The sequence below is a fragment of the Sylvia atricapilla genome, chromosome 7 (genome assembly GCF_009819655.1).
Source record: "Sylvia atricapilla isolate bSylAtr1 chromosome 7, bSylAtr1.pri, whole genome shotgun sequence".
In the NCBI taxonomy this organism is placed as follows: Eukaryota; Metazoa; Chordata; class Aves; order Passeriformes; family Sylviidae; genus Sylvia; species Sylvia atricapilla.
In genome coordinates, this window is record NC_089146.1 from 18,231,825 (window position 1) to 18,258,233 (window position 26,409).

The window sequence follows — 26,409 nt, forward strand, 5'->3', positions numbered from 1 at the left end:
TATGCCTTTAACTTTAAACGAGTAAGTTTCATTGTACTGAGAAATAATTGAATATTAAAAAGTTAAAAATGCACAAAGCTATGTAAGATTAAAGCTTCAGGCAGTTTTGCTATTTGCCATCCCAGGTCCAGAACTAAACCTTTGTGAAAGACTGATAGCTGAAAGAAAAATCCCCTTTTAAGTCAATGGTATTGACCTACAGTCCCCATCTATCTCTGCATCTCATAGCTACTCAACCCATTTCACCTTATCCAATATGCTATTACATGAAATACCAAGGCAAGGCTGAAAAAGCATTTCTTCATCTGCAAAACCTGGTAGTAGGCTCCTCCCTCTACAATTTTTTCTTGGGAGGTATCCTAAAAAGCATACTGTAGGAACATTTCTGGAAATCATGAGGCTTTATTATCAATGTACTCTGGAAAATTGCGTAGAATTTGGCAGCTGTTTTTCCAACGGCAGCCCTACGAGTTGTATTGGATCCCACAGGGCTGTGAGGGTTGAAGGACGAAGGGAGTGGGAAGGCAGACCAAGTGTGGGCTTGTACACATGCAGAGCTGGAGAGCATGACATATGAGGTAGATGGGCCATGAAATGAAAGGAAAAAATGCAGCATGTGCCTTAGGAGAAACTCACATGATTTGACACAATCCAAAGAGAGGGAGATTACAGGCACAGAGATATTACACCTGAGCCAGTAATTATGCACTATGTAGGTCCACAGTACAGAAATAATGAAACAGGCAGATCATGAAGAATAAAAAGTTAATAAATCCTTATTTTTCAGGATCAAACTTAGAATGCACATGGTAGGAAAGTTAAAAGAAAAAAAAGCAGGAACAAAACCCAAATAAGTGAAAGCATAAAAGACACCCAAACTGTTATGGGACTTGTGTAATTGTTACCTTTAAGCCCTTTCCAGCCAGAAGCAGGACATGACGGGCCAACTGACAAGCTTGACGAAGCCCTTGAATCTGATCTTCATTCTTAATTTCTATGTCGTCTCCCCAGTCTGGTACAATGCCTGTCGTCACATAGTCTGGCTTCTTTATGTGCTTGGAGAAAAAGGATTGAGAATGAAGATCAGAAAACTGAGCATGACAATGGGATCATTTTCTCAGATACTGCCTCCTGCTTCATGGCAGCTTGCCCTTTCTGTCGTGGTATCGACCTTCCTAAGCCATCAGGGCAAACCCTCAAGGCTGCCTCAGTATTTCTTCCACTGCCCTTTTGAACTTAACATTGCCTGTTACTACTGACTTACACAGTCTGTTAGCCTTCCGTGCTGAAACCCCAGATACTGCAGCTGACTTCCAGCACAGACAGTCTCAAGTTAGGAAACGGGGCAAAAGACTTAAAAACTCTTCATTTTCTTTTGCAAAGAGGGACATTTTCTACAAAAGGCATCTAAACACTGGAAATGATGGGAAAAACATACAGAATTAGTCTCAGAATTAAACCAGATCAAATCCCGTGTTTCCCATTCAAACAAAACTCCTGTTGAGAAATCCATGAGATTGCTTTTTTACTAAGAACTTTAGGATTTAACTTATTTTAATTTAGAGGCTTTTATACACATTAATCTAGTTCATATGCTGTACCCAAATTTCTCCATCTACAGCATAACACAAAGGTATCCCAATTTGCTATGTCAAGGGAAATGCAGTAAACCTCATTTTCTCCACACAAGAACTTCTCAGCCCTTGTATGAGGTGAAATTTAATATCTGATTTTTTAAAATCCATAACAATTTAACAAGGTTTATAAACATGACAGCTAATAAGAACAGCAATGTCTTGCACAGAGTTGGAAATGTACTTTCTCTCAGAGGGTCCTGGGCTGTTTCACTGGCTGTGGAAGAATCCCTTTGCCCATGACAGCCAGGCTGATCTTCTGCCATGCTGGCCACAGGGTGACTTTTGCACTGACTTCACAAAATACAGAGTCAAGCTGACAGGCAGAAAACAAAGTAGTCATTTTGGCTGTACACAGAACAACCATACAACAACAGAGTGTTGAAGTAACAAAGAGTGGGCAACTAATGAACTCTATTGGGACTTTAAATAGGAAGACTGTTGCTACTGTTACAGGTATTTTATGTTTAATCCGATAAAAACTGTGAAAGTATTTTCAGTGAACTTATGTCAACAGGATTTCAGATTCCCATTTCTTTAAAATAAGTGCCATATCAACCTTAACAACATTCTATGCAGTAGTTTGGGCCTTGGAAAAAAAAAAAACCAAACCAAACCAACACCATTTGTTGGATTAGCAACTCCATACACAGCATCATCTCGCTTTCCCTTTGGAGGGCAGTTACCTATTAACTGAGACATGATCCTACTGACCTCTAAGAACTGTGAAGGGAGAAGCTCAAAGCAATGTACATACAAAAGTCTGTGTGGACAGTTTCACACCAACATCTTAAAAAACACTGTTACTTCAATGTGATTTCTGGCATACTCTGAATAAAAAATAACTTTGCCCGCAGGTTTTCAGAGTTCATAGAAATGGACTGATTTTTAGATGTCTGAGAACTCTCATCTGGGAAGACAACTTTTCATTATGACAAATATTTCTTCCTCTTTATCCTAAAGGAAGCATCTAAATACAGAAAATAAAGTTTTAAATTACATGATTTTTAAGCTTTTGAACATATATAGAGCAGGTAACCCTATGTTCTCCCTGCACACAGAGCTTCCACAGCCTACTAGGGCTAAGAGCCCTACTTCTATCACTCTTACCTTCTTTCCTATCTAACAACTTTTTAGTATATATGGCCTGTGGAAATGGCCTATTTGGCATAAGAAATCTATATAAAAATGAAAAACAAAACGGTAAAAAATACAAGTACACATCCTGTGAAGCTCTGTTTAGAAAGGGTACTTTAGTTTCTTCTGGCTAAAGGAAAGACACTAAACAGTTAATCTGTATGCTGTAATTAAACAGGGAAAAAAAAAGAAAAGGAAAAAAGGAAACCAGAAGTGGAGCACATGTTAAATTTGCATTTGCATCAAAGAGTCCCTTTTGGCTCTGAAGTAAATACAAACAAAAATATATGTTGCAAGGAAAAAAGCAAAAAAGACAAGTTTAAAACATACAGTGGAGTTGTGGGACAGCTCCCAGCAGGTATTGTACATTCTCTTCTGATAACCAAGTAACAAAACCATCAGCAAAATATAAGCACTTTTGTAATTAGCTTGCTAGAGATTTATACAGAATGGGACTCAGATGATCATGAATGATTCCTACTGACTTCTGGTAAGACTGTCTACAATTGCTCCAAACAAGAATCTGGACCCAGAATTGTCGACAAATAATTATAATAGTCACATTTATTCTACTGTAACTGAACAAGCCCCAGGTTTGAACCGCCTCATAACTAAATACATAACTGTGTTTAACGTGGTAGACAGCTGAACATCAGCTCTCCTATTTCAAATAACAGACTAAGCAGCAGGACAGTGATCCAACCCCCAGCTGTTGGACAACAAATACACTTGATCACGACTGCAATCAAACTGTACACTGGCTGAAGAACAGATTAGGTAACAGAAATTCCAGTACCTTAGGAACTTGGTGAGCTGGAGAAACCTTGCTGGCCAAACTATACTATAAGCAGCATTTCTTTGTCCCCGAAAAAAGAAGCATCTTTGCTGATGATTGCTTGAGTGCCTATGCAAGTAGTTACGATTGCACAAAGAAAAGATTATGTGGCAGCCAGTCACAGAACCTGTTAACAGAAATTAAAAATTATTATCAATATTTTCTATGTCCACATTACAAAATGGAAGATATGCAAAAAAAAGGACACGTAAAACAAAGCACAGAACTCATGTAGTTGCCGAGGGAAATTCAAATCTTGTACTGTTTAAGAAAGAGCAGAAAGAACAAGAAGAATGAGAACAATAAAATTTCCCAAACAATACTTTGAAGCTTTACAAAATACCAAATCTGTTTTGGTTTGATGCATTAAAAAGCAACGTGGGTAAATTCCCCACCATTTACAGACAGGAGTGATGCTCTAACTGGCCTCTGCTTGGAGCAATTTGCAGGCTGCACTGTTCAAGGCTTGGCAAAGCAGTTAATAAGGCACAATAGCAAGAAAAGAGAAGACAAAAAAAAGAAGACAATGTTATTTCATACAATATTTTCAGCTGTATTTTTGCCGAATTGGTCACAGATTTGAGCATAACAAAGGTAATGTTGCTCTTTATCCTGTTGCTCAAGACATGAAGAACAGTTCATTGTTCAGGGGGGCAACAGAAGAAACTTCAGGAGATATTTTTAATCTTGGCCAGAAGTAATTGAAGAGATTAAAATTTGAAAATTATTTGGAGTATTTGAATCAGATTTCCATTTAATTCACATAGGAATTTGGAACTAATGTTTCACAGTTCAAACTTAGCTGTTGGGCAATGACACATTTTGCCCCCACAAAAAAGGAAGAAAGGAAAAAAGAAAAAAAAAAAGAAAAAAGGGGGGAAAAAAAAGGGCAGTTGAGGCCCAAAGGCTCTCCGAGACATCAAAACCAAAATAATGCACTACGAAAGACAATGCTAGCATCAAACCCTGGAAATTCAAAAGGATTATTGACACTGCCCAATTACATTACAATTGCACACAGTGTGTATTTCCACCACGCAAACATTCTACAATATAAACGTAGGTTTTTTTCTGAAGGAAAGTTTATCATAACAGTTGATCTGCTTCTGAAAAATGTCATTATGTATACAAATACAAGAGAAATCTTGTGGCAAGTAATCCAGACAAATAATTATTCTTCAGTAAAAAGTTTTGTTTAAACAAAGAAGTAACTAAACATTTTTATATCACAGAAATCAAAATTAATCTAATGCATATTTTGTAACTATGTAAAAATGTTTATTTCCAGAGGAGTTTCTTTCAAATTTTGCATTTTTATTCTATTGTACCTTCCTTCCTGTCCTTTGGATGCATTTATCATGTTCAGATGCAGAAACTATCCTTCCACATGTGCAATCTTTCAAAGACAGTCTCCATGAAATACAGAAAATTCGAGTTATGCACTGTTTTGGAGCCCCAAACCCAGACTGAATGAAACAGTTCCATTGGGTTTGCGTTAGAAATGTTCCCGACTGTCTCTTTGCACTGGTCAGGGTTACATTTAGGTACTAATATCTGAAAAGTTAAAACCTACGTCTAGAAACTTTTACTCAAGCAAATTTTTACCTTTTTTTTTTTTTTTTTTTTTTTTTTTTTTTCCCTGTTGTTGTTGGGGTTTTTTGTTCCTTGTTTCATTTGGTTTTTTTTTTTTCTTGTTTGTTTTGTTGTGGTTTTTTTGTTGCTATTTGTTTTACTTCTTAATAAATAACAAAGTGGAGCTGAAGGGTGAGGTTCACCTCAAGCTCTCAGTCTAATCCGAGTACCCAATGGAAGCTGCCTCCTTCAAAACAGAAGAAAGTGTTTCCATGTGGAGCTGCTCAGTTAACAGCAGGCTGGATTGATGTGGTAGCCTATTAACTAGAACTTAAACAGCAGACTCATAATCTACTTTCCTAGAGTCTCCTTCACATGAAAAAAAATCACTGTCCAATTAACAAAAACCATTCAAACATATGAAAAAAGAGAAAGGTCACCTAAACTGCAACTGTAAACACTCCCAAAGAACCCAAAGCATCCTACAAACTCCCTGTCTGGTTCGCATACATTTCTGGAATTTGGAAGCACAGAATCTGCTTGAGGCAGCAACCCTTGGGCCATCAGAAGTAGCAATCACTCTGACAGTGTAAGTAAAGTTGCCTCTTTTACAAAGTACAGTTGAAGTACTTTGCTCTTAGGACAGATAAAGATACTACAAATACATAAAAATCCCACACTCACTAATGTGGTTAGCTAAAGTCCACATGGACACCAATATGTGAACATGCATTTTAAATGTTCTATTTGATGCCCAGAATGCTTCCAGGGCACCTTGTCTACTGTGTCACTATTTAATTGGGGAAGAAAAGGTAAAAGTGTGCTTGTCGATTATGCCCAATATGCTCCCCCAAATACACACCCTTAAATACATAAATCATATTCATGGGTACACGTCTATCGACTAGCTCACGTTCAGAAGGGATAGCTTTTTATTCGGAATAAAATTTTTACCTCTATTTTCTCAAAGATACACTGCAAGTGTTGTCACAAAATAACAAGATAATAAGGTACTGTAGCCTGTTGTTATCCTACTAACTACTCATTATAAACCAGATGCATACAAAAATATCTACTACTTGAACAGATGAAATGAGACAAGCAAATAAGTATCACCATTCTAAAATACAATTCCTAAATTATATCACAAGAATTATAAACACAGGACAACTAAACCTTTATTTGAAATATAAAAATTATAAGAGAAAACATTCTCCTACAAAGTAAAAATAAAATTAAATAAAATGGCATTAAAATACAATGAAGTTACTGGCCTATAATGAAAATCTGGACTCCATCCACACACTTCCTTCCTTCAGAGGGCCTTCTAATGCCTCCACAGCTCCTTTTATTTTTCAAGCTCCCATATTCCCAGCTAATTCGATATAGCAACATCATCAATCACCTGAGACAGGAACAACCGTCTGTATTCTCCAAGTCTGGCTCAGAGATTCCCTCCTCCCCACCCCTTACACCCATCAAAGCTTTTCTCAGTGCTTTTTTTACTTCTGCAACACTGGTGCTCAAACACATCCTTTTGTTAAGCTTTCTGTGTATACTAATTACTGTAAGATAGTTCATAACACGGCATTTATGCATCTTCCAGCAGAAACTGCAGCCACTGGAGAGCATGGCATGTAAAGCTGGGCAGGCTGGTAAGGGACCAGCACAGCCAGGATACAAAGTTGACCCTTTATGGTTTATTCTGTACCCTAACAGCAAGGCAACGTCACCTGCCATGAGCAGTAGAGTATTTACTATCAGCTACACTGAGGGGAATGACCAGCAGTGCAGCTGGGACGGATGGAGCACAGAAGATTACTGAGAACTGCTCTGCTGACCACCAGTGAATCCCACTGCACACCCCACGTGCACACCTGGCCTGCCAGAGCCACTGCATTCCTCAGCACACCTTCCACACCTTCCTCTGCATTAATAGCATAAATATGCACTGGCAGCTCTTCTGAGTTACCAGATGAATTATCTTGTGTGGAATTACACTTCTTTCCTTTTAAACGAGCCAGTCAGAGGGGCTGACTATGGCATTCAAGAATTATGATGGGTGGGAGCATTTTTAAGTGACTGATTTTGCAGCACAGTGTGCCCTATATTTATTAGCCTTTTACTCTAGGGCTATTTTAATTGTTATCTGTTCATGCATGTTACACTATATAATGAAATGCTCCCATTTCATTCCTAGAGTGGAGAGTTTTTTATGTGTATCTCTATTAATGACCCTTAATTAAGTTGATTTTAGTAATTTAAATGTGATTTTCCTCTGGTCAAGAAGTATTTTTAACGGGAAATGTTGAAAATGAACTCTCACATAAGCCCTTTTCTAATGCTTCTTGTTTAACAGTTACAGCAATTTATCAAGCTATGTTTCCAGTGAATGAAGTGTGGGGTAGCTGGGCAAAAAAACCCTGCTAATTTACATGATTCATCAAATGTGATTGTTAGCAACCTTTTTTTTTTTTTTGTATTTATTTATGAAATATTTCAATTTTCCAAGCAATTAACAAAAGTATTACTAATGGATAAACTTCATGACAGTTCTGAGCTACAATAAATACAAGGGCATCTTAAAAGAGACAAGAAATAAATTAACATATTTTAAAATTATTTAGTCATAGTATCAACAGAAGCAGAGTACCAAAATTATTTAGGATTACAAGAATTAACATCTAAAACTATTTAGGAAATAAGATCAACTTGCTCTTGATAAAGTTTAGAACATCAAAAGCATTGTTCTGACAACTCTTTTCAAAATATGTGATTTAATCTTTCTTTTTAAACTGAAAAAAGAATGACTGTAGGGATTTTCTTAATATATACTCACTCGGAGGTAAAACACTAGAGATCTTTCATTTGGCTTGTCAGGTAATTTTATTACTCTAGCATAATTTAGGTTATTGTACAAATACTCATTTTGCTAAAACTTCTGAGGATTAAAGTTTAAAATGAGGTATTAAAAATCACTAAGGGTAACAATATGTGGAACCCAGCCAATGCAACTAGGTAAGAATACATAGCTTCTTACTGCTAATTACCAAATGTTCCCATTTTTCAATCCAAAATAATGGCTGTGGTTTGAAAGACCTTTACTTGTAATTGTAACTCTAACTGTCTAAAAACACTGACTTTGTAACCCCCCTGTTGCAAAGGTATGTTCAAGCTTCAAAAATAGGATGGGAAAGATTAAAGGTCCTTTCCAGCTCTGTGTAACCTGTGTAGCGAAGAGCAGCTCACATTTCACATGCAATAACCTGCACATTTGCTAAAAAAAAAAAAAGAAAAAGAAAAAAAGGGAAAAACCTCCAAGAACAACATAGGGAAATGCCTGAGGCAGAAGTTGAAACTGATTGGGCAAAGTAGAAAGACAAGAGCCCTTGAAATTAAACAAAAGCAAATTCATTCTGTTGACAGATGTTGATTACATCAAAGCCCTGAAAGAACTTTTTTTTTGTTTCTCTTTTTTTCCCTTTTTTGCAACTAATACCTCCACATTTTCTGTACATTATGGATATAATGCATCTTAATCAACATAATCCAACACATGATAATTCTCAGATTTGGTAAAAGTATATTGTAAGAAGGTCTTAATGACAGGCTTCTCCAAACAAGAGGTATTCCAATGGTCATGTCTGCATACCCGTGCTGGTCACGCCATCATCAGCCCCTTACTTCCAGGGGTTAACTGCTCTGCAGCCAAATAAAATACAGAGAGCACTGTGTAATTATGGAGACAGTCAAAGGGCAGACTCTATTTTGAAATCTATTTGCCCAGACAAGGTCTTCCAATTTCGCTTACAGGAAACCAAGCTGGTAAAGGGGGTCTCCTCCTCTCCAGATGCTTTCCACACGTTTTTCCCACATCAGGAAATCGTGACCTGGACACCATGCAGCACTGTTTCCTGGATTGCAGAACTATGTCATTACAAGGAGAAGAGCAATGTCCGTGCTTGTGAGAAATATTCCTCCTAATTGGATGTATTAGGGGAAAGCAAAACCCACAAGGACTACCGAAAATGTGACTAGCAGCAATTTGTAAACAGGACCGCAGCCACAGCTGTCATGATGGTACTGGAAAAGAGAAGAGCAGAAATGAAAGGGTAAAAACACTCTGTTTTTAATAGCATGATTGGGGAAATGAAATATATCATCAAGATAGATGTGACTTCAGTTACAACAGCAACACATTGGGTGAAAACTTCACAACAGCATGCTTATGACCCTACCCTGATAAACCAAAACACAGGCCACTATCTTGCAAACACTATATTCTAATTGGGATTGTTTTATTTAATTTTTCTGAAATTACCAACAGAATTTGTTTAGTTAATAGAGGCATTAACCAGAACTGTTCTTGTTACTCTCCTAGAGGCAATAAAGCAAAGCAATGGTCGAATGGTGACCGGCTCGAAGAGAGAAGAGTCAGCCCCCTTTGCCAGCATCACTGTGACTCTCCATGTCACTGAAAAAAGTCTCTTTAGCCCTCAGTTATGCTCCTTGCTAATTACAATCCTGCCCTTACTTCACACAGAGTGGAACTGGGCAATTTGTTGGCTATATGCCAACACAAACGGGTTTGTAAATTTATAAACTATATGGAAACAGATTCTTGTTTGGCTTTACTTACTATGATTTAGTCCAGACTAACAGACCAAAATGATGAATCAGTGCCTTCTGGAATAGTGCTGTGCTTCTAATTCATTATTCAGTCCAAACTAAGGGCCAACAAAATAGCTGTTCTGCAAGTTGGTAAACTGGGAAAACCACAGAGAATCAGAACCCCTTCTATTTACAGGAAGGATGACAGCCTAAGGGTACTTTCATCCAATATAACAACATTCAAGTACCGGTGCCCAGGTCATGACAAGCCATGACCCTCCCCATAGCTCCTTCAGGAAGCTGGCTCGATGCCACCTTTTATCAGCAGCACTGACAGTGCAACTTTAACCAACAGGAAGAAAAAATTAGTATTATATCCTTAAAATCTCCTTTGACCAGTTGAGCAGCTCCGTATATACCACACACACAGACTCACACCAAGGCAGTATAAGAATAAATTAACTGACTGAGTAAAATTCTGGTATCATTAAACAGTATTCTCCCTTTTATTATAGGATTTAAAACTAAGAGTACAATCTAACTATAGCTGAGTGATATTCATTAATATACCAAAGGAAATGAATTGTATATTACAGAACACGAGATCAAGCTGTATAGACATTGGAAACAGGGCATTGCAGTCCTCCAGCAGAGCCTTCCATCCCAGTGTCATTTCTACTACATTTTCTCTCTCCGACAGAAAATCGCAAGAAGAAAATAAAAGACAGTGTTGTCTAAAGCAATATCACTGCAAAATGAGATAAGGCCAGTTACAAAAGCTGGACACAGCAATATTAAGGGTTTCAATCACAGTTACTATCAAGGGAATTGAGGCTCCAGATCACAGCATCTGGCAGTTTCAACCTCACTGACTAGCAGGAGAAACATTCCTCTTATGTTACTGCATTCCTTTATTGAGCAAATTAATTTATCATAAAATGAATAAATAGAATGAGAAACATATCTGTTCAGGCTTTCCATATTTAAATATATTTTCCAAGAACATTCTATCTGTCTTTAAAATTTTTAAATATTAGAGAAATTACTTTCACTTGAAAGATGGTTTATTTTATTAATGATTTTGATTTTGTCGAAAAGTAAACAACTATTGGAACAAGTTAGTTTAAAAATAGCAGTTGTTTCTGATTAAAATAATAAGCGTATCAAATAGTCCTCACACACAGCACAATACCAAATCTGTTGTTTATATGCACCCACCCGCAGCTCTAACATTCATTGAACCCTACGGGTTAAAATCTTTTCAGGTGCTCTGTGAAACAACTTCTGTTTTTCAACTGGGCATGTGATGTCCTATATACATGCCTGACATAATATTAAATGTAAAATAAATCCTGCTTTAACCCTCTTAAATCTCCACCTGAAATGGAAAAAGTATGTTCTAGTTCACCATAAAATCCATGTCCCACCCCTTCAATAGGCAAGCAACATTGCTGAAAATAAGAGTAATCTTTGCATAGAAAATTTAGGAATGCCTCCTGAACACTGCATCAGGATGTTTTGTGTAGCTTGACACATGGGAAGAGAATAGGCAGTCAGTCCTTTTCCTGCAATAAGTATTTTCCATACACCTGCAGCCAAATCTCTAAGGACACACGATGATTTCTGAATCATATGTCAGTTTTATCTCAAAATTAAGGAAAAAAGTGCACACAGCCAGCAACATCGGGATGAATACCTTAATAAATAAGATTAAGTTACTTCTCATTCAATAAAATTGACAGGTAGTAGTATTTCTTGCCTTGTGTTAAAAGTTGTTAATTACTTGTATTATCCTGTTTTCACATGAAACACAAGTCATCTTAGGACAGTAAATCTTTACTGAGAAAACATGTCCTTGCTACAGTGACAAATCTAAGGTTAGGGAATTACATCCTATAATCCAGATTTCAAAATATATGAGCAGAGAGCTCTAGGAGTTTACAGCTTTTTCTGCTAACTGCTGTGGTGGTGGTAGAAATAAGCTCTTATTTTCATTTCAAGAAAATGCTCTGCACAAGAAGATGTTCTAATCAACAGCTTGCTGCAGATAACTTGCAGCATCCTGATTAAAACATTTATTTTTAAACCTGTCAGTCATTACTATGTGCTCTTAATGCGTAACTTGGAAGCTTATTCATAAATAGGTGACATTTGGGTCACTGAGTGAATTATAATGATAGAATTATGGATCAAATTTGGAAGAGTACAGTATAATGTTTGGGAGATGTTTTAAATGTTTTTTAAACACATTTCAATTCTCTCCTTGCTTAACATTTACAAAGACCTCCTTTTAGCATATAAATCCCTGTTTATCAAACAGTGATACAGGAAGAAGTTGTTTACATTTTCAGAAGTACCAACATACATCACTTATGACAAAAAAACCAAGCACTCCATAAGAAATGCTCAATCACTGTCAATCATACACACTAAATATACATAAACCAAAGAATGTGGTATGAACTGTATTGGATTCAAACTGAACACAGAATTACAACTATAACAAACAAAACCCAAATAATTACTAGTGACTCACAGGCCTATTTACACATCTCACCAAAACTATTGGAAAGGTAGGTAACCATAGAAACCTGTGAGCCTAATTCAGCACTTCAAAATTTGTATTTAGTTTAAAATGCTGACAATTCTGTTTCTATTGACCAAAATCCATATTTTAAAGGCTTCAGTTTTTGCTTTTGTACTTAAATAAATGCTTAAAATTATTTCATCTGTTAGTTACCAAAAATTTGCCTTTTATATTTGATTTTACCTAAGTAAAAACTGCAGTTACTCTCAGTAATATAAAATGTTAATATATTCTAATATTGCAAATTAATTTCTAACATTTCTTAATGACTGAATTAAGTAACAATAGGAAACAAACACTTTGGCGCTTACTATTAAATGTTTTGCATAGAGACTTTTTAAGCTGCACACTAGCAGAAAAACAAATACTCAAATTAACTGTTTAAAGCTGAAATGCTAATAGCCTTTTCAACTTATAGCTCTTTTTCACTGACAATTGCAATTTGCATGGCTTAAAATTTAATACTATCATTAGTACTAATGTCCTATATTTTACTTCATAATCTAAAGAGTAAAATATTATTTTTGGTAGTTCACTGGCTCTTATACTTAGGCTGTAATGTTCAGTGTGTATTTCATTATGTAGATGAGCAATGGAAAGTCGTCTAACATGATTTAAAGGGTCAACAGTATTTTCCTATTCACATTAATCATCCAGACAGCCACACACACACACAAAAGCCCTTGAAAATAACCTAGGAAATCTCTTTTTATCACTGACTCTTCCCACCACTCCAACGCCAGCGCACACATGCTCCGGGAGCCGGGCAGCCAAGGCTGGGCGCTGCTCCCCTCGCCAGCGCACAGCTCCCGCCGCTGCCGGCCGCGCTCCCCGGGCTGCCCGCGGCCCCGTGCCAAGAATGATTCTCGGCCCGCGAAGTTCAATGGGAGCTGGTGTTGACAACTGAGCAAATCTGAATCGGCCAAAATTCATTCTTGGCACGGGGACACACAACTGTGCTTGAAAGCAAAGGCGCGCTGCCCGCTCCGCTGCGCTGGCAGCCGGCTGCTTCTGGCGTAAACACACTTGTCAGAGCCCCCACTAAAGTCAAAGGACACAGGACCAGGCCATTTCTTGCCAATTGCTTATAGAACACATAAAAATTAAGGGTTCTAGTCTCAAGCCATGTAACTACCATCTACGGCCCCGCTTCATATACGGCATATTGCAAATAAAATGGCAATTTATAAAAGCACAGCCCTTTCTGGAGAAAGGGAAGCTGTCCTAATAAATGCTGAAAGGGAAGAACATAAGCATAAACAGGCAGAAAGTAACAGAATGATTGTGTACCAAACATTCAGACTCATTTAGTCAAAAAATATATTATTAAGCTAAAAAGAAAAAATAGAAAATCTAATTTCTGAACCATCTTCACCAGGTTATTCACTCACTTTGTATGGTTTATTAGACTATTCTACTGTCTGATTTTCTAGCTAGACAAAGTAAGCATAGAGTCTTTGCAAGAATTTAGGTCTCAAACTCCTTTCTATGGACTGAAAAGCGTTCACACAGTCCTTTTCTGCACAGATAGTCAATCTGTAAGAAGAAATAAATGTTTTGCTTTCCACAAGATCAAAATAATCTAACTTGCCAGCAAAATACGACAGGCAATTCTCCTGAGCATGTTTAGCTACCTTGTCTGCAAAACTGGGCAGTAATCTATGAAATTCTCTACAAGGACGTGCATTTAATCAATTACTCATTTGTAAACTCAACTCGAACTTCTAGATTCAGTCAATTACACACTGAATCCTGTTGCATTTTTTTTTTCAATGGAAATGTGAAGTCTATCTCAATCTACACACATGGCCTATTGAAAAGTGATGTGACTGTGAATTTGAGTCTAACAGCCCTGGCCACAACTTCATAAATGCCAAGGCTCCTGATCTGCATTCAGTAGGCAAAGAGCTACCAATAAAGTTGATTCTGACCATGGCTGGTCCCCTGGCAATGGCACAGTATTTGGGAGCCTTATGCCCATGCCTGTGCCATGCTCACTCACCCCTGCAGTGGTTGGTAGCCCATTGTCACTGCTTATCACACCAGAGAAGACACAAGGGAACCCCTGCCTTTCCCCAGACACCCCAGCAGATTATCTTCATCTCATTGAACTTTCAGCTGCCAACACCCCACCAACCTGTTTGCAACACCCATCTGGTTTCCACAGCTGGGGATACTGTTGCAGCAAGCTCTGCCAAAGCCTTTCCATCAGCGACTCATTCTATACCTGATTCTGCGAAGCAGCTTTTACAGAAGAGTTATTTGGACAAAACAGCCTCCAAATGAACAAAAACAAGACTGTCTTTATCAAGGAGATTTTAGAAACAACCACTTCTGCAGTCTTTGGCGTGCTTTTCAATTACATTCTTGCCAGAAAACATGTATTAGTTAAGGAGAGTACTCTACAATTCAGAACTCTTAGACAATATAATGGTACTACTCAGAAAACTGCTGGGACAGTTATACCAGCAAATAGTTCTTGCTGGTACAACTTGATCTTTGTGAGCAACTGATTTAAGCTCTCCAGAATATTCTCATGAGATGCTTCTGCTGATTTAGGAGGGTGTGTTAGAGCATGAATAAATCTTCATAAGCTCAGTCAAGATCCACTACTGAATTTACTTTTTTAAAGAACACCCATTTCTACCACGACTCGTCGGAATTATGTTAAAAATAATCAGTGCAGAACAACTAGAAATGGCTCAGAGAGGTCAGACCTGCATAGCCACCTCACAGGTGTTAGTTCAAAAAGGACATGGCAATGACATTAAGCCTTGCCATCACCTACCATTTCATCCATGAGGCACGAGTGTGATTCGACTGTGGGCAACAGCTCCTCTCAGTGTCAACCCAGCGTGTCTTTGTGAGATGCCTATCCACTTTGTCCAGAGGAAAGGACCTCAACCCAACAGCTCTAGATGAGTGTACAAGCACACTCAAGAGCTGAGATGTCAAACAGAATACAAGATCCGCAGTGACTGCACCATGTCTTACATAAAGCATCTCCATTTTACATGGAGGGAAGCTAGGAGTTCACTGCTGCTTCTGCCCAGCTCCACCTGTGTCTATCATTAAATCCGAGACTGAGCAGCTGGAATTTATATGAGAGAAACAAACTTGCCATTTTCTTTTCAATGTTATGCCCCATCTGTTGACTTTCTTTATTAAGAAATATATAAGGCAGGACATAATTTAAATTTATGTACAAGAACGCATGAAACAGATAACCTGAGAGGTGTACAAATTTCTACAGAGAACATCTGATACGATGTAAGTAATAATGTATAAATTCAGATTGTGTTCATTGCTGCAATAGTTCTTCATGGTTCAAAATGAGCTTGATCTAAAAGGAAACATAGCTTTAAATAGGTTTTAACAATGAATACCTGAACATAAACATCTTTAAAATGTGAAAGCTGGAGACTTTATAGAGCTGATTAGAGTGGCTGGTTATTTATAATCTGAACTCAATAGAGAACAGTGAGACTTTTAAAAACACCCATGGAAGTTTTCTCAGGCTGCAAGCTAGAGAGTATGTCTGCCAAAAGACCTCCAAGGAGCTCTGAAGAGCCCTTTTATTCTCCCTTCTAAGGCTTCCATGCAGCAGGGCAGCTTGTTGAACACTTAGTTTTTAACATTCTCCTTTTTCTTCAGAAATTATGAAGGGAAAGACTTCACTGAGTTGGAAAGGACATAATCTCTAAAGGACAACAAACAAACTTTTCATACCTTGTTTCCGTCTCATAAAAGATTTCTGATGTTTTTCACTCAAATTATGTTTCAATATGAAGTACCTTGAGGGAATTAAAAATAAAATAAATAAAAAGAATTCAAACTTCCCTTGTCCTCCAAGGAACAGCCATTTATCATCCAGATAAAGCCCTTTGCAATGAACAGTTCAGTTGGTAACATTTACCAATCACTTCTAGATCATTTCAGAAACACAGAAATATTACATAATAACTATGACCAAAATAGAGAATTCTGACACTGCTCATTATACTAAACATAGCCACATACTATATTTTCCTTCCTGAATTGCATCCAATAAACTACAGGACCTTACCCTGTGGTATGCAAATTTTCATGCATACTCTCTTGCATTTTACTCCTGCAATTAAAACATGCACTACTCTGGGTTACATGATAGACCTTAGGAAGTGAAGGTGACTGCAGTTAAGGAATTATATATGATTGTGAATCTATGAAAGATGGGGCATTTGTTTCTGTCACATCTCTAATACAATGCAACAAACCAAGTCTGGCGCAAAAGTAAATATTTAATTATCCAAGCTGGACAGACTACATGGTTCTGAAACATAAAAAACAACACAAAATTGTTTTCAACTTGTGACTTGACAAAACTTCATAGGAATTTGATAGCAAGACTTCTATTTAGAAAGCAAGTCCATTATCAGTTTATTTCAGCTTCCTACATGAGAGTCCATATTTCTGCTGGAGGATGCTTACAAAAACCAATGCTCAAAAAGCTGAAGAACAGTGAACCAAGAGCTCACAGCCAGGGAGGTCTGCTCTCAAGCACAGGGCAGCTTTGCCCCTTCTATTGTTGGGCAGTTTCTGCCTGCCAGGTAGTCCACTGAGACATTTCTGCAGAAGCACCCTGAAGAAGAGCTGCACCACACTGTGCAGCACTGGCTGGCAATGAGCACCTGGGGCAGGAGACTTCTCAGGGTAGGAGTGCTGTGGAAGCCTCAAAGTGAGTGATGGGTAGACAAAGACATAGGGAAACCTGTGTGCCAACCTGTGTGTTCCTCTGTGAGCAGAGGAATATAAGCTTTGATGGCAACTGCAGAGACAAATGTAAGTGTCAGCGAGAGAAAAGTTACAGTGGTTCAGGCAAAAGTGTAAGAAAAAGAAAGAGTTGGCAACACAAAAAAAGGTAGATAACACGGGAATTTGGCAATCAAAGCAAAGAATACAAAGAGGGTAAAAAATTACCAACTGAGAAGAAACCTTTAGTATAAAACAACACAATTTTAATGTTTTGAAACAGCTCCTTAAAAAAAAAATCTTCTGGAGTCTGTTTTCACCCCTAGATAACACCAAAGGCCAGTGGTGAACACAAAATGCGACTTTTCTTAAATGGGAGCTAGAACTTTACTTCATGCAATGCCTTCATACTTAGTGTGTTATAAATTGCTTTAACTACTGCAGGCAAACAGCCATTATGCACTCAAGAGCTCATACGTAATACTTAGCATTTTTATAGGGCTTTTAATCTTCAAAGTGCTTTACAAACAACTAATTAATCTCAACCAATGCACCTGCAAGGTAGATAAATATCTGCATTGTCGGTGGAGAAAGATACAGAAAGTTCAATGACTCATCCAAAGCCAGCACACCATGCAGCCCCAAATATCCCTAGCTCCTGGCTCCCAGTGCCATGAAGGATCTGAGCCCCACTCTGAGATCATACCTTCTCTTCAGCCGCACAGCCACAGGAGAACTTGTTTTACTGCAAGGCGGTGGCAGAGTATAAAGGAGACCCTCCCTCTTTCAAAGCTGGTAAGTTCCCAAGGACTTCTAGCTCCCACCAGGCTCACCAACCCCAGGATGCCCATGAGATGCCAAAGTGAGACTCACAACACAGATTCTCAAAATGATTCACCACCGAGCAGTGAGCTGAAAAAGCCTCTGTGTTGGCAGAAGCCTTTGCATCTCTCCCTGTTTATTTCTAACTGTTGTACAGAATCCAGAGCAGGAGATTCCTACAAGTCAGATAACAGAACCCTGAAGCCTCCTGCCTCTGAGTACTGCCACAATTCAAGAAAACAGCTTTACTCCTCTGGTGTTCTCTAACTATTCAAAACTTGTAATGAAACTTTGCCTTCAAGAATGGTAATTCTTTTCCCAGTTAGTGACTGGAAAAAATCTGAATGTGATTATATTGCATTATTGTAACTTTAACTTTCTGAGGTTTATAATATCTGATATGATTTTCTTAAACCTCAGAAATACCAGGAATGTCAAACCTTGAGCAGATGAGAAACATGGAAGGTGTGAACAATACAGTATCTGTGCTGTGCTACAGCAGACTTTATATTCCCTTACACAGAGAAAAAGAATAATGAACTTTAGTAATAACATCTTTATTTCAGATGTTTATTAGCCACTAGATTTAAATATATAGAGAGTCCTTATCTGTTCAGTCTTCACATTTTTAACCCAGAGCCTAGCAAGGTTCTCCAGTCTCTGTAGTTCCTCCCTGGGTAAACAGCTCATAAATATAGGTCAGTATGACAAACTGTTACAATAACACAAAACAAACCCCACTTTTTCTTAAGATACTGAAGAAAAAACTCTTTTTAAAAATAATGGTATAACATGTTAGTTGAGCAAACACAAGCAGCAAAAGATAAAGGAAGGGCAAAAATGTATGTAGCTAAAAGAGCTCTGCCAGCCTGCCCAGTTGACCTGGGTATAAAAGGCAGAATAAGAAGAAAGAAGCAGCCTTTAATTACTCTTCCCTATCTTAATGTTTTAAACTTACTAAGAAAAAAGCACACAAAGAACTCCTGATCATTAAGCAGAAACTACAAGTTCCCCATATTTAGAAGACTTTTAAGCTTAATATTTAATTGATTTAAAGTGAGCATGTGTCTGACTACCAACACCATGCTTTAAAAAAAAAATCAAATCTACATCTCCCGATGAAAATAAAGGCATATAAGAGCAAACTAAAAATAAAACATACAAGAAGTGCAATTAAATTTAATTACACTGAACACTAACATTCATTCTGCAATCACAAAAATATTCTAAAAACATTTTCTAAATTAAAATCTAGACCATAATATTCTACAGCTAAAATAATATGCAATCTTTATATAATGAATTTTTTCAACAGAATGAAACAGATTAAAGAGCAGCATGCAAGGACAAAATTAAAATACGCAATTGTATCTACCAAACTCTGGAAGTCTAAAAATGATGATGCAGTAAAAAAACCCACCCAACACCATAACAGTAATGCTATGACATTTTTTGCTATTTTGTTTAATAACTCATCAGATTATTTGTATGCAGTAATGAAGAGATGTCACAGCAACTCGTGTCTGTCTCTGTGTGCTCTATTCTTTCCTGCTTCTGTTTTCAGGGTAGGTTAAAAAGAATTTTTTCTCCTAATCATCAGCAAACCAGGACCAGATTTCACTTGTGGTAAAGTATGCTACCCATCAGTACAAGGCAGTGCTCCATTAAGACAAAGAAAATAAAAAAAAGCAAGAGGCAAGGTCTGAACACAGTTTTCTTTCAATTCCCTTGGGAATCATGGTTCTATAGGTCTTGAATTCCCAGGCAGAGGGGATCATATTCATCAGTTATGGCAGCTCCTCTGGGCCTAAGTCCAGGTAGACTGCTTGTCTAAACCTGATGAAATATAGGCGCCATCAGGTAACAGCAGTGGTCAGGGAGACTCCAGAAATGTGTAACTGAAAACTAAAAATGAAATTAAACAAGGCTGTAGCCAAACTGCCTCTTTCTACAGGATGCAATAACTGTAAGGGAAAGAGCTTACAACACACAGACTGCTCCTTATACACATTCTCTTGCTTTTTCACATAGATGATATGAAAGCTGGATTGAGCAGACAAGCGCATTTTAACAAGCACTGACTTTAAATAGAAATGCTTAGGAAAGAAACCACTGTGACAAATACACAGGGCTTGAATAGACAAACATTAAAAAAAGTCATTGCCCTGTAATCCACTCTCCCTCCCACTACATTACTTCAAAATATTTTCAAATTAAATTTTCATGCTAATAAGTATTGCTAGATCAACAGCACTGGGATGTGGTGTCTAGAAGCACTGCAAGCTACCCATCCTGGCACGTCATCATGCCAAACTGTCAAAGAGAAGAAGAGGCAGCAAGAAACTCACCAGATGTGCATTTTGAAGTGCTATAGCAAAGGGCTTGTTTGGGAGTGGAGAAGAAGAAGGAACCAAAAAAAAGGAAAATTATGACTACCCAGTCAATAAGATCATTGTAACTGGGTGTCCCACAGGTAATTTTAGTACAGAAAAGGCCTTTTCAGACTGCATACACGATCAAGTACTACTTTGAAATCACAGATTGCAGTGGACCAGCAGGACTGTCACTGAAGAATGCCCAAAATCTCCTAAGCTTTTGTTTACATTTCCTCTTGATTCACAACTGTCACAATCAGAACATCACGTCTACTATATCCAAATACCATGGAAAGGAAACCAAGCTTAGATTTCATGACACTGACCTCCACTGCAGCTTTAGCATCAAAACAGGTTCAAAACCAGAAGTAGCTTGTCTTCAAGGTGACTTCAGCCAAAATTCACATCTCTTCAGAATATAAAACATAAAGTACCATAACACCACAGAAATATTTTTGGTAGTCTCAACTTCACACTCCAACTATAGCTATACATGGAAAGTCACAGAAGAAATGAAGTTAAGTCAAACTGGCTCAGTAGGGTTTCCCCTGCACAGCTAGAGAACACCCATGACACACAGATCCCAAACTTTACGGATATGTGGTGTGTTGTTCTTATGTGCACCTTAAATTCAGCTTCTGGTCCAGGTAGGGTAATTCGGTGTAAAAACTTGACTACATGAAATTCTGCATTTAAATCTAGAAAGCCACTTTACCTATGTCCACTGCTAAAATGTGTGTTTGCCTGGTAACTTAGGAGCAGCAGACACTAGGGCAGGCCCTGTTTCATCCTGCTGATGCTGAGGTGCTACAATACCTTCCAGAAATTACTCCCTCAGTGCTAGAGTTTCTCCATCCATCAGCTAGTGCTCACGATTTCAGCCCCTTTTGTCTGTCTTAGCTATCTGCACTGTGAGCCCTCAGAGGCAAAAAAAAAAAGTTTTATTATATGCTCACAGGACATTTGATCCTGTGATTTCAGGGAGTGAAGCTATCTGCTCTAAAATACAAGTTATTCCGCTATTTGAGCTCCAGAATTTCTTTAGGAATGATTCAATTCTTCATTCTTTCTCCTCAAACACTATATATTACTCTAAACAAGCTTGTAGGCCACCAGAGATCTCTCATATACTCTAACACCATTCTTGACATTTTAAGTAACAGAACATGCAAGGACCAAGTTGTCAGGCACATCACAGTTTGATGCTGCACATAGCCTTGGCAGGGTCATCTTCCAGTATAGATTTTAGGAGTCTGTATTTTTGTTCCCTTTAATCTCTCAAGATTGTGAAGTGGTATTCTTTATTTCACTGATTTGCTGTATGAGTATAGAGGAGGTTAAAACAATTAGTGGGCTCTTTGCAGAACGACACTAAGATTTGAGTGTGTTGGTTAACACTGCGTTTGTGAGCCTGAAGAGTAGAAGACTGACGCAACACCTAAAGGAGAGACAAAGTTTGCCTTCTGTGCTGCCCAGAGGCAACACTGAACTGAGTATCTTGAATTATAACCACAGACAAGACTTTCCATTTCAGACTTTCCACATATTACATGGTATTATGTTGAGCCTTTGCTTCTACATCTGCAGCCCTGTGATACTCTGGCAGGCAGTGTAAAAGTCCTCAGTCACAGATATCTATTCCCATGTCCAACTGTGAAGACAGAGATGGCACTGTAAAATCCGCTTTGGAAGCACAGCAGCAAGGAAACTCCCTATGATGGAGCATCCCAGTTTCTTGCTAGAGTCATTCCCAGACTTTGTGGTATTTTCCTTCAAGGTCAGCAGTCAATGCACAAAGCTCAACAACAGCACACCAGGGTAGTGAGCTTCTGCAGATGGTGGAAATGTCTCAGAGCTCTGCCATAGGAATGGAAAGAGGAAGTAGCTCTTTTCTGCTTAGAGAAAGCTCTGGGTGAGCTTTAAGGAGAAACTCTGCAAAATGAAAAGGGACACATGCAAAATAAATTTCCAAACAAGGTCAATTTTGCTTGAAAGATTATGGCTGGGCTTACTTCCCTTAACTTCTGGCATATGAAAATGTACCTGTCTAATACTTTTATCACAGACTAAACGCTGGCAGATACAGGACACTACCTGGGACCTGGGCACCCAAGATACATGGCATGCAGAGCAGAGAAAGCATTTGAAAAAAGCTGAACTAAAGTACCCTTCAGGAACTTGTCATTAACTTTGTCTCTGTGTGGGTTTTAGCTGTAACCACAATGGTGATGCTCTGGTGCCAGGGCAATGGGCATCTTCCTACAACGGAGAAAAGACTTCTTAGTCTGAAATGAATGGCTTCAAGAGAAGGTGTGGGTCACTAAAGCTGTTGATGTGGCAGAAAATGTTGGTTTTCAGCAGCTACCCAAGATATCTGCTAATGACTTTCCTTCTTTTAAAGGCAGTCTTAGCTAATGCTGAGAAACCTAAGCTCATAGAAAAACCACACCCTACACATCCACCCACAGCCAGAAGTGATAGATCTCATAAGGAAAAAAGACACAGTGTGCTGCCAACAATACATTACCTCTCAACTGAAAGAAGAGAACAATTAAACACTTTATTGAAAGGGGAATATTTTTCTCTCGTGCCTCAAACCATCAAAGTGCATGTCTTCCCCAGAGTTGCTGCACAGTTGAAATGGGAATAATTCCTCGCCTGCCTGATTATTTTCGAGACAGGGATGAAACTACCTTAGGATCATTTAAAAAATGTTGAAAGTGTACTACGATCAAATGGTTTGAACTTCCACCATGCATCACTTGCAGCTCATAATGCTAATGTTAAATTCTGGAGACATGAGTCTGTCTACAAATTAATGGAAAATGTGAATTAATATTTTCTTCCAGCTAATTGCCCAACTCATATATTGCACAGTGCAGCCAGCACATTTTATCTTGAAAACTCTCTTGCACAAGATTTAAATCACTTTTTCTCATTTGCTAAAAAAAAAAAAAAAAAAAAAAAAAAAAAAAAAAAAAAAAAAAGGAAAGAAAAGAGAATTACAGTTACAGGACATAGTTAATTGTAAGTCTGGAATACCAAGAAACAATCAAGTCTCCCCTAAAACTGTTATCTCTATATTCTATGGTTCATTTTTAAAAAAATGCATTAGGTTAAAAGTACTGGAAGTTACTATAGGTGAGGATTAATTTTTTGAATTTCTGAATTTTCTTTTTAACAGTAAGAAAAATACAGACAAAGAGATACTTCTACCATTTGAATATTAATAGTGCTAAGAAGATTTTATGATTCATTCTTAACACGAGAATGGAATCTAATATGCTGAATTTTGTGGCTAAATATGCTTATCAAAGAGCAAGCTATAACAATTTTTAAAAAGAAATAAAACTCCTGTTTCAAAATGCACCATCAGAAAGATTGGAAACAGACTGACATGTGGCAGCAAAAAAAGTCTGAAATTAATACTTTGATTTCAGGAAAAAAAAAAAAATCTAATTTTGAGTATTTTCATTTCCTCTTAGAAATACTGAAAAGTTTGAATTTTTTAATGCCATGATCATTGCCAAGGTCTGCAGATTAAAAAAAAAAATGCAAGAAATGAACTATACCAGAAACACTGCTCAGTAGAAGATTCAGTAAAGGATGTACTTTATTTATTCATTCCCTTCTCAGATGCAGACCCTATAGCACACTTCTGTACAGTAACACGCAGAGTCAAATATAAAATGGCAATTTAAAAGTTACCAATTTCACCATCCTAAATGTCAAAGCCATGTCTGACCAGAAGGAAAAACTATGTAAAATTACATGTCTGCACTCTATCTAGATCATGTAAAGCAGATCACTTCACACTACCTCAGTCCCTTGCTACACCTTCTTTATTAGTTCAACTAATGTTTCTAACTCTAGTAATGCTTCAGGATTGTTTGGTGATTTTCATATAAATACCCTGTTGGAGAAGAGCTCATTATTCCTTTAATATACACAGTTTTGGCTAGCCTAACTATGAAGTAGAGAAAATACTCAACCATGCATTACTGACAAGTGTGAACAAAACTTGTGACCCATATGGCCCAAAAAACCAAAAAAAAACCAAAACCAAAACCAAACTGAACCAACCCCCCCCCAACAAACAAATAAAAAACCCCAACAAACCAAACCTCAATGCATTTGTAATGAGACTTGGCACTTCTGGGCAAACTTGAAAGTGTGAGGTTTTGAAGCCATACTGCAAAAGAATCAACTCCAGCTATGTCCCTCTGTTTTTATAAAAAAATAAAATTTAAAACCACATTTATATATTTCCTCCTCATTTTCCCAACAGAGGGGAAAGAATAACATTCTCAGAAACATTTTGAAAACAAACATCTCTAAAAGGCTCTGTAGTCACAGAAGAAGCAGCATCTCACAACGACTCACATTCTGTGGTACTGGAGACAGCTACAGCCCCTAGTCAGGTGCAGTTTCCAGGTTTCCCACTGAGGAGCCTGTGAACAAATTCCCAGTTCCACAACAGGCTGAAGAAGGCAGCTCAGCCTCTTACCAAGCAAACAGCCAGCCTGGGAACACAAACTACATATGCAAGGGATGTATCACACCCCTTCAGTCTATACTGAATTGACTTTAAAAACCTGCCCCACAGTTAAGTCACACAGATTATCACAGAATTCTTATTCATTGTTAGGGACGCAAGATCAAGAACCAGTTGTATCAGTATGTAACAGAAAAGTAACTCATTTTACATGGGATGTCTTCTCATCAATTATTTCCCTGTGGCTCTAAACCTTGAGATTTCATTATAAGAAATTAGGGTATTCTACTGTACAATAACTCATCTGTATAAAATAAATAGATCTCTAAAGAGATCACTATGATTTAAATCATCCAAGATACAATTGTACATATAAATGCAGTTCTTTCATGTCTTCTACTTTATCACCAAGAAAGTAGAACAGATCCAATTATGATACCTGAAACTGTGATAATATCTAAACAGACCATTTACAAGCCAGTGAATCAGCACACAATCCATACTGTTTCTAACTACAAACTGTGACAGTGACTTGATGTGCCTGTGTTCTGGGGGTTTCCTAGTTTTCTTTTACAAAATAGTAAATTGAATTCACACTCCTATGCATCACCTGCAAAATTTTTTTGAATACTCTTTAAGAAAAGATGATAGCTAAAATGCAGTTCAACCCACTGCTAGTCCATTAGTCCATTCTGAAATGCATCATTCGAGCATTCAGAATTTCACAAAGGTTTGTGGAAACCACTCACAGCCTAAAGGGTTGTGTGACTTCTCCTTGGTTTGAAAGTGTTTGAATTCTGACATTAGCAAGGCGGAGCCTATTCAAATAACTTCGCTATATGATTACCGAAAAGTACTTTTTAATTTCCTAGTGGTTTTTTTTGTTGTTGTTTTTGTTTTTGTTTTTTTTTTCTTAATAAAGGGGTTCTTTAGGCTAGCCTGAGTCTTTCTGATACATGGTGAAAGCATTTAATCAGTATATAAACCTCCAAGATCTCTACTGCTCAAATGCACTTACGCAGAAACAATATTATGATATAGAAAACTTCCATCATTTATAAAAATGTAACATCAGACATATTAAAAAGAAAACAAACAAATAAAAAAGAGGCTATAAAAAAGTAATTTTTTGTTCAATAAAGGTAGAACAGATACCCTTAGGTGAGCAGAAGCCTAGTTTAAATTACTTTTGTCTTTCAGTATTTGCAACTTAAATTATACTGAACAGTCCAATTTGGGGAAAATTGGATTTCGTTTTATCTGTCTTAACTCTGACAGTTTCAGTTTCTCAAGTCTCTGTAAAAAGCATATCCCCTGGGGAAGCTGAACAAGGTTTGATGCCTGAACGGAAGGTAGGAAGGCTTAACAAATTTAATTCACTAGGTTCTTTTAACTGGATGTCAGACATCGGGTGTTTAAGTGCGCATGGGGCTGAAGACGGAGGTAGGACATGGGCACACAACTTTAGCTTGAGAAAGGTTTTGTGGTAAAAAAGCGCTCGTCAGAGAGCCTCAGGGCACGGGGGACAACGAAAAGCCATCACACAGACGGGCTGCCAGCAGGTAAGAAGTTCTGCGCCTGAACGGCTTGGTAGAAGAAACACGTATACT

The 26,409-nt window shown here is 37.8% G+C and overlaps 1 protein-coding gene across 1 annotated transcript in view; it reads right to left on the reverse strand.

Annotated features, from left to right (window-relative positions):
* The window catches only part of METAP1D (methionyl aminopeptidase type 1D, mitochondrial), a 44,750-nt gene that overhangs the window by 17,884 nt on the left and 457 nt on the right, over positions 1–26,409 (reverse strand). The window contains 3 exon segments of the mRNA XM_066322821.1: positions 906–1,055; positions 3,568–3,596; positions 3,599–3,733. Of these exon segments, the coding sequence (XP_066178918.1) occupies positions 906–1,055; positions 3,568–3,596; positions 3,599–3,733 (314 nt within the window).